This window comes from Phalaenopsis equestris, unplaced genomic scaffold (genome assembly GCF_001263595.1).
Source record: "Phalaenopsis equestris unplaced genomic scaffold, ASM126359v1 Scaffold000002, whole genome shotgun sequence".
NCBI classification, from domain to species: Eukaryota; Viridiplantae; Streptophyta; class Magnoliopsida; order Asparagales; family Orchidaceae; genus Phalaenopsis; species Phalaenopsis equestris.
Genome location: NW_018164444.1, coordinates 50,337,443 through 50,347,147, shown reverse-complemented (window position 1 = coordinate 50,347,147; position 9,705 = coordinate 50,337,443). Strand labels below are relative to the sequence as shown.

The 9,705-nt window shown below is 34.7% G+C and overlaps 2 protein-coding genes across 2 annotated transcripts; both read left to right on the top strand.

Moving 5' to 3' along the window:
* Positions 1-1,825: 1,825 nt before the first annotated feature.
* On the top strand, positions 1,826-3,215 carry LOC110038736 (F-box/LRR-repeat protein At3g48880-like). Its single transcript, XM_020743632.1, has 2 exons — positions 1,826-2,225; positions 2,558-3,215. Exons 1-2 carry the CDS (start codon positions 1,882-1,884, stop codon positions 3,036-3,038), a joined length of 825 nt encoding a protein of 274 aa, XP_020599291.1. The 5' UTR covers positions 1,826-1,881; the 3' UTR covers positions 3,039-3,215.
* A 2,288-nt stretch (positions 3,216-5,503) lies between these two features.
* LOC110018817 (F-box/LRR-repeat protein At3g48880-like) lies at positions 5,504-6,370 on the top strand. The gene has a single exon (XM_020716263.1). The coding sequence runs from the start codon at positions 5,504-5,506 to the stop codon at positions 6,368-6,370; it is 867 nt and encodes a 288-aa protein (XP_020571922.1).
* The last annotated feature ends 3,335 nt before the right edge of the window (positions 6,371-9,705 follow it).

The following is a 9,705-nucleotide window of genomic DNA, read 5'->3' as shown; positions in this document are numbered from 1 at the left end:
TATATATATATATATAATTAACCTGCATTTGACTTTAAAAAAAATTAAAATAAAATCAAATGACTCATACTTTGCTAACGAAAATGTGTAAAAAAAGATCCTGACGACGCGAACAATATTTCAAAATGACACAAATAATTCATAATATTTTCGGGCAGTATGTCGTCGCATCGTAAATAATTCAACAAATTACGGACAACATTTCAACATAGTAGGAATAATTGAACAATTTAAGAAATTTACAAATTTAAAAATGTTAAAAATTACACAAGATCTGTATGGGACGTTGTTTCACACTTACACCAGACAGCCGGGTACAATTTCAACCTCTTTCAGAACAATCAGGTTTCCAAACCATATACAGATCAATACAATGTTTAATTTATTATGATTAATTATTTAGTTTAAGAAAATTACGAGCAGCTCTTTCACATATTCTTAATATCATACAAAAATTACGGGCAACATTTCAACATGGTGACCGATAATTTAAGAAAAATTACGAGCAGCATTTCATCATAGTCACAATTATTACAGACAACATTTCAACAAGTTGTATTTAATTTAGAAAAATTACGGGCATCATTTCGACGTGGAGTAGATAATTTTAGAAAAAAAATACGAGCAACATTTAATAATATTATAAATAATTTAAAATAAATAAATAATTTAAGTAAATAAGGGGGCATTATACATTTCCATATGCATGTATGTCAGATGGCTGCATTTTTAGTTTCTAAACTTCTAAACTTAAAAATTGTATCAAATTTGATGTTGATTGGAAAATTTTTGGGTTGAAATATCACAAAGTAATTAATTAAATACAAATATGGTGCATCACCCTTCGTATGCTTGAGGACGATTTTGGATGATATATCATTAAGTAATTAATTAAATACAAATTTGTTTCATTCCCTTCCTCTTAGAATTAATTTCGTGACGTCAACTCCAACCCCTCTTAAATTAATTATATTTAAATTAGTTCTTCAATTGATTTACCAACCAAATTAATTATTGATTGAAAAATTCAAATTAATATTTTCTTAAATTTGGTTAGGCCGATAGTTAAGTACCTAATTATGGTTAATTTTATGCACATTTACATGCATACCACCAAATTCCTATGTATTTACGCGTTTAACATCTAAAGTTTAGCAATTTCATTTATAAATCTTTCATATGACATCAAAAAATCAGCATTTTAATTCTTTAAAGTGAAGTACACACAATTTCATGCATAGGTAAGATGGATTGTCTCCAAACTTGAAATTTAGGTGTTTAGATATGTATATACCTAGGAATTGAGGGGTGTATATGTAAATCTTCCTTTACTTTTAAGCCTACATAAAAAAGAACATTTGTTTAAAGTAGTGGCTGAGTGAGAATTGTCTATAATCACAATAGGAAATACACTTATATAATCATAAATAAAGTATGATTATTCATTTGGTAAGCTCTCCAACATGTTATCGACTAATTTGTATGTCGTTACGAGTGATCGAACGTGAATCTAAGATAGTTGATGAAATGTTTCTCACCTCTTGCTAAGCTAGCGAGGAGGAGTATTAGAAAATTTATATACATAGCACCTAATTCTCATGCATTTACTTCTCACATCTAAATTTTAATTTCTACATGATAACTTATATATGAAATACTGAATTACACTATTTTCACATTTTTCATATATAAGAAAAAGTATTTATCTTATAAAATTCAAAGTTAGAAAGTTAGTAAATTTAGAAGTACTGGGTGATGCATGTAAATTTCCCTCCTATATAAAGAACTCATCCCGTCAAAATTGACCCACAACAGAACTGCACGACCGTTTGTATAAACAACTCAAAAGGACTCTAGCTTCCCCTGCTTCTCAGCAGAGCCATGGAGGAGGGAGATCGGAGTTGGGAGGACATGGAGATGGACTGTCTCTTCATCATCTTCTCCAAACTTGGCCTCGACGATCTCTCCACCTCCATCCCTTTCGTTTGCCATTCCTGGTCCGCCGCCGCCCGCCACCCCTTTTCCTGGAGAATCCTCAACTTCCGGTCCATCGATTTCATGCCATGGAGCTCCTTCGCCAGTAGATTCAAAGCCCTGTTTCACGTTTCAAAGTTCTCCTTTTCTGGTTTCATTAAGCTCGCCATCCGCCGCAGCGAAGGCTTCGCCGGCGAGCTTTGGCTTCCCCCGCTCGCCTCTGTTGAGGATTTGATTCTAGCGTCAGAAGGGTACGTATTCGTTTAATCACAGCAAAATTGTCTGTTATCTCTTAGATTGATGATTAAGTAGAGATTTTAATCACTTTTAAATAAATTTTAAGAACTTGTGCTCGTTATGATTAAAATTCAATCACTATATTTTTATGTGTGCGCGTGTTTTATTACTAATTCTTACATGCATACCCTGTAATTTTTATGTATTTATATATGTAATATCTAAATTATTTATTTTTATACTTATAACACCTAAATTTTTTATATCACATTAAAGTTGCCATCATTATTGATTTTTTAATCTTATTATTTAACAACCCTTTAATACTTAAATCGGTCATTTGCAGTTGCCCGAAATTGAGAAAACTAGCTCTGCCCGGACTGACTCTCAAAGAAGAAACTCAAATCCCCATTCTCTTGTCGAAATGGAAAGAGCTTCGGCTGCTGGAGTTGGAATCAAAGCCTTCAAATTTCTCTCAACTGGTCGTTAAGATTAGCCAAAACTGCATCCATTTCATTGAACTGAAGATGCCGAATTCTGCCATCAACAAAGACGACGTTTTGGCGATGCATAAATATCTTCCAAAACTGAGATCTTTGGATCTCAGCAGAGCTTATCTGCCAAAAAAGGAGCTTCTTTTGATAGCGGAGGGATGCAGAGAGTTGCAGAGATTATGCGTGAAGAACTGCGTTGGGTTCGAAGAAGACGAAGAGGTGAAGAGAAAGGCTTGCAAGATTGAGACTTTCGAGTGCGAGGGATCGAAGATGATTCATGAAGGTGGATTTGGGATGGATGAGTGTGATGATTTGTATGTTGATGTAATTTGATACTGGATTTAGTTTAATTTTTGATGAAGGTCGGTTCAGGCATTTTGTCAAAACGGGAAGGATGCTTGTTTTAAAAGTTAATTTTATCATGAAGTTTATCATGTTGGATACGAAACTCATGTGATTGTAATGCTCATTCGAGATACATTTTAATCATCAAAACCTCTACAAAGGGAAAGATTGTCATGGACACTAAGAGAAATCAATTTGATTGTTGCTCTTTTCATGGTGAGAATTTTAAGATATTGTGAGGTATAAAAACCAACTCACTAAGAACAATAATCATATTATAAAAGAGGAGAACTGAAAGTTCGTTTCAGCAAGGAGAGAGTTGTTCTCGAGACCTCCATTAAGATGTGGAGAGGATGAGGATACAAGGGTATACATGTCATCCTGTTTTAATTTTTAAGAAATTGAAAAGAGTTTTTAATTACCAGCTACAGAGGCTAACTAAAGGAAAAGTTATGTAGAGAACTTAATAGCATGAGATAAATCAATTAGAAGTCGAGTTCTTAAATTCGATGATTCTATTATTTTATACATAGCAAAAGTATAAAGTGTATGTCTTCAAGATTTGGTGAAGATATTAGAGTCATTATTAGAGTCATTACTGGCTCAAGATGAATAAAAAAGGGGGGATCTCACATAAGAATTAATTTTATTATTTTGAAGTTTGTTTGTTTGATATGGGCTCACCATACCAAAGCTGATAGGTTTGAAATTCTTCTTAGATTACTATGAAAGAGAGAGAAGTTTCTCGAGTAATTCTCATGAGATTTTATTTTTAATGTGGTCTTGAATTCTTCTTTTATAGTTCATGGTTGTGGTCGATAACATGATGTTGTTGCATGTAAAATGCATAAATGACTATTATGTAGTGGGTGAGTTGCATGAAGCCAACTACACAATAACAACAACAACAACAACAACAACAACAACAAGCCTATATCCACCAAAGTGGGGCGGCTACGTGAATCCTTTTTCTCCATTGAGTCCTATTGAGTTGTCATATTTTCATTTTAATTCTATTAGATTAAGATCATTTTTTATACAATATGCCCAAGTTTTTCTAGGTCTACCTCTGTCTTTCTTAACATAAGTCAAATCTAAAACATCTACTCTCCTAACCGGATCAAATGGTCGGCGTTTAATTTGACCAAACTATCTAAGACGACTCTTTCTAATTTTTTCCTCTAATGGAGCTAAACAAACCCTATCACGGATATATTCATTTCACAATTTATCTCTAAGAGTAAAGCCACTCATCCATCTAAGCATTCTCATCCTAACAAAATTTAACTTAGTTTTGTGTTTCTCTTGTAAAGGCCAACATAACTATGGTTACATAAAATATAAATGCATTCCAAATTAAGGAAATGTAACAATACCAAGCTCTTCAAACAAAGCAGCTTTAAATAGTTGGCTAATAATATTCAAGATAAACAAATGATTTATTTGGAGTGCATAGCCTTCATGAGTCTCTTTGATAAGTTAAACTAGTTAATCCCCAATTAATGTCATGTTATATCAACTTCATGTTTTCATAATGATATGATTAATTACAACCATGACAAAGATGAGTTTGCAGTATCATAATTATGTCAAAAGACGTATGCTAGGTTTCTACTCTAGAGAGATTGTTTTTCCCTTCGTATTACACGCAATATATATAATGTATACTAAATTTACTGAAAGCATCATTACTGCATTAACAATTATCATAAAACTCCAATTGATTTTGAGCTTTAATGACCAAGATCTTGTTTAAATGAATATCAAGGAAAATCAAGTAATAAGTAGACTTGACTCGACTAATCTGATCAATAAACGTGGTAACAAACTCTCATGCAGCTAAATTTGAAACATCTTCCCTTGAACAAATTTGAAAATTTGACTGCAACGTCTAAAATCTCTAAGGGAAAAATATTAGTCTTTCGATGGTTTGAATTCAAATCCAAATTAGTGAAGCAATTACTTAGTCAAACTCAACTCGCATTAAGTTTAAATTGCATCAGTGAATCAATTTATATTTTCGATTTACAAATATTCAGAATGTGTATTACACTAATATCAAATCTTATATAGCATAAAAAACAATTATAAAGAAATCAATCGGACAAAGCTGAGGAGAAATGCTGACTAGAATCTTGAATGAATATTAAATTACAACTTCAATGATTAAATTGTCCCGATTGGATAACATTACACATCGAAGTTTGAATGATAACATTCTTCTCTGACCAGACAATGTAATATTTGTTCTTGACCGGCATCTATCAGTCTTCTTTGCTCTAATCTCAACCCCAGACAAATTTGACCGTTACATTGATAGAGATAAGCTAAATTTTCGAAGTTACAACAAACGAATTTTCCTTAATTGGGCTCAGAGGACTATAACAAGGATTATTTGTTCTTGACCGCCATCTCCCTCATCCTCCCCCTATCTTTCTCGAAACACAATCTCCATGGATCACCTCCCTACAACCACGAACTGGGAAAACATCCCCCTTGATTGCCTCTGCATCATCTTCTCCAAACTCAGCCTCGACGACCTCACGGCGTCTATCCCCTTCGTTTCCAAATCATGGTACCATGCTTCTACCCACCCAATCCTTTATCAAACTCTAGACTTCAATCTCATAGACCTCAACCCATCTTCTTCGTTCTCCAAGATCTTCTCTTCCCAATTCTCCCTTCCTCACTTCACCTCAACAGGCTTCCTCAAGCTAGCCATGGCGAGAAGCCAAGGAGCGGCCTTCGAGATCCGCTTCTCCTCCCTCTTCCCCCCTTCAATGGAGGTTCTATCTCTCGTTTCAATCACTTGCCCGAGGTTGAAAACCTTGTGCTTGCCGCACATCAATTTTGATGATGAAGTTCATTTTTTGAATATGATAAACAGGTGGAGGGATCTCGAATGGCTTGAAATGGAATCAAAGCCATCAAATTTGGGAGAACTTACGAAGCGGATTGGATTCCATTGTAACAGGTTTTATGGGCTTAAGATTCGCGGCTCGATTGAGATGAATGATGTATCTGGAATCGTGAACTTTCTTCCAAAGATTGGATTTTTGGATTTGAGCGGATCTAAGGTAGGGAAGGAGGAGGTGTTGGCTATTGTTGATGGTTGCAGGGAGCTGAAGGGATTGAATTTGAAGGGATGCGTTGGTTTTGAGGTTGATAGTGAATTGAAGAAGAGAGCTGAGGGTATTGAGGTTTTTGAGTTTGAGGGATGCAGCGTTGAAGATGAGTTCAGAAATTTCAGAATTCAGAATGAAGATTTGGAGTTCATGTTCGCGTATTATGATGATTGTTTTGAGTTGGGGATGTTTTGAGTTTATGAAGCGATTAAGGTGAAGCTTTACAGTGTTGATTATGGGATGAAGAACTAAGTTCTCATTGATATTTTGGGGGAATGTTTTGTACTTTTGTAAAGGAGTGAGCTTTAGATGTGGAGCATATATAATCTTGGTTATTGATATGTATTTAAGAAAATAGAAAGAATTAAGCAATGTAATTTTTTAAATGTGGTTTAAGAACAAATATGCAATGTAATTTTTATAAGATTTAACTCTAATTTCTAAGCATTTTATAACATAGAACTCCACTAAGTTAAATCAGAAATCATAACCTGTGAATAAGCTATTTCGATATATCTAGCAAATGCTTAATATTACATAATGCATGCCACCATTGTTAATTTTTAAAAAGTGAAATACATGTTTTCATATATAGGTTATAACACATTGGCGTTGTAAATATAAGCATCAAAATTTTAAGTGTTGGGTTGATATGTAAATATATAAGACTTGTGTGGTATGTATGTAAATTTTTCTAAATGTAAATATTAGATTTTAGATTTTAGGTAGTAACTACATAGGAAGTGTGCACATGCCAGAAAATTTTCCAAAAAAATGCATGTCCAAGCATTGTTATATAATACAAAATTATACTAAAAAAAATACTTATTAATACCCATCTTTTGTCGGTTAGGTGATTTGGTCGGTTTTGGCTTTGTTAGTTTGGCTCAAACAACTTCACTCGTTCGGACAATTAGGCCTCATAATCTTCTATCAATGAGTCATACACTTCACTTCTGGATTGTTGGATCTTAGCAGGATTAGCATTGGTGCATTTTCAAAGTGCATTTTTCAATTTACCGATTCTCTTACTTATTATAAATGAAGTCATAAAAATAAGAGAATTAAATACAAAAGTAAATTTCATTTATTGTTTAATTAATCCTCAATTATTGAAATCCCTTGATTTCCACACCTTTCTAATTTGCTTTTGTCTAAGAGAAAATTTCATTTATTGTTTAATTAATGCCTCAATAATTGAAATCCCTTTATTTTCATACCTTTGCAATTTGCTTTTTTATGTTTGTATTGAATGATCGTGTGATGAGCACCTAACTGTGATGATTGATTGGCCAATAATGTTAAGAATGTTTTGATAGGTCTGTTAAGTCATCACATGACTCAATTCTTATACTCCATCTCTCGGCTACTCATTTAGGTCGTTGCTTTGGACGTGTCACACTTTACACTGAATGTATTAAGTGGATCTTACTGCAGTATTCATGTGGGTAACCATCTACACTTGTTGTCGGGATAATTCGTACGTTAGCTACCACAAAACTTATCGCTAATGGGAGGGAATCTCGCCTCCATAGTTTTTCATTCTGAGTTATGAGCATGAGTTTTCATAATGCATGAGTGTTGTGGGTCGGGTCTTGTGTGTGATTTATCAAACAATCGTTTTTTCTTCATTGTTAGTTATTCAGGAAATTTTGCCAATTAGAGGACATTACCAGTCATTATAAGTTTTGTCACTCCGGTGGAACCGCTGCTGGTGGGTTGGCCCGAGTTCTCCTCTTTAACCATCGATCAGATTTTGTTGACCCCCTACATGAACTTCTCAAGTTCTTTGAGTGTCGGTTGGACCTTAGGATATTATGTATAATTAGAAAAATTTTACATAATTCTTTTTTGTATAAAATCAACAATAAACTACAAAGTTAGGAACATGTCCCATTTTTATGGCTTGGTCTCCAATCTTAGCCTTGGGTGATCCTTTTCTACGGGCGACGGGTGGAGAATTTTACTCTGGAGGAAATAAAATTGGAGTTATACGTTAATGCTGATATGTGGTTGTTGGCCGCTCCATAACTCAGCTAGCATCTTCGGTCATTGTAGGAACAACGAGTATCAGAAGGGTCCTTCCTTCATCTCTTGAGTGAGGGAAACATGGGTGACCGTGGGTTCCAGATCGCGCAGTTCTAACATCTTCTTTTGAAAGTGTGATAACCGAGCGAAGGCTCTCACTGTGTCCCAAACAGATTTACAAAAGGGTCTGTAAATTTTTTTTTTTCTGATATCTGTGCACTTTCAAATTGCGCTATAAATATTTGCTTGAAACCGACAAACGATACAATGCTCTCTGTGGTAAACCATTGAACCACCTGATGGCTGACTCCCTGAGCGTGGTAAAGAAGAAACGTCATTTAGTGTGTCAATGATCTCCAATAAGCACACGATCAACTCAAATAAGGCTATGTGGTAAATCAGATCCATAAGACCCTTTTAGGATTCCAATGCGGGGATCTTGAATTGCTTTGGCGTGTCAACCTCAGAGATTTGCTGCAAGAACGTCTTCTCATGCAGCATTGGTTTCTCAGTATGTCTGAACTGATATCAGTCAATCGGTGCCGATTCAACACTATCGAATTACAGAGTCACCTTATCTTTCCAAGTTGCACCCCAACCCTTCTTCTTAAGCTTGTTGATCCCTTCCCCAGTTCATTTTGTTTCAGAAAACATAACATTTAATCCTTCGACTCTTGGATCTATTGGGCTACAAATTCTCCAATACATTCTATATTTTTTGTGTCTCTATTGTGGGTTTCTTCTCATTAGGATGCGCATCTTTTTATTTGTGAAATAATCCACGCTCATCATGATTTTTTAATTGAATATGGTGTCACTTTCCGAAAAAAAAAAATTGCATTCACTGCAGAGAAACACATAATCAAAGTAAACTTAACTTTAAAAATAAATGAGTTAAATTGATTGTATTCACTTTATTCCATATGTATAAAAAACAAAAAATTTTTACATACATACCAAACAATTTCTATTTATTTAAACACCTATTACTTAATAATTAACATTTACACATGTACCATTTTAACTATGCTATAAAAAACGCTAAATTTTTCTGTCCGGAGTCCAGACGAGCGGACAACGGTCGCGATGCACCGGAGGATCGAACCTCCACACGTCCGGACTCCGTACAGAAAAATTTGGCATAAAAAACGTGTTTCACTTTTTAATGTTTAGCAAGAGCGATATAATTTTTATTGTGATAAAAAAAAAGATATTATAAGTGTAATAAACATATCAAAACCGCTGCTTTCTTTGTGAAGGACCTCATTGGGCAAGAGATTGCCCTCAAAAGAAGACCCTCAAAAGAAGGCCCGCAAGTCATAAAGAAGAAAGTGACAGGGAAAATGACGTGGAGGCACATGTGGGATCTCTTCAACAGCTGAATGCAATGCAAGCTCCAGCAAAACCCCAAGGGAGGGGGTTACTCTTTGTAGAGATGACAATAGGAGGGAAGACTACCAGGGCAATGGTAGATACGGGGGCTTCCCACAACTTCATCTCCA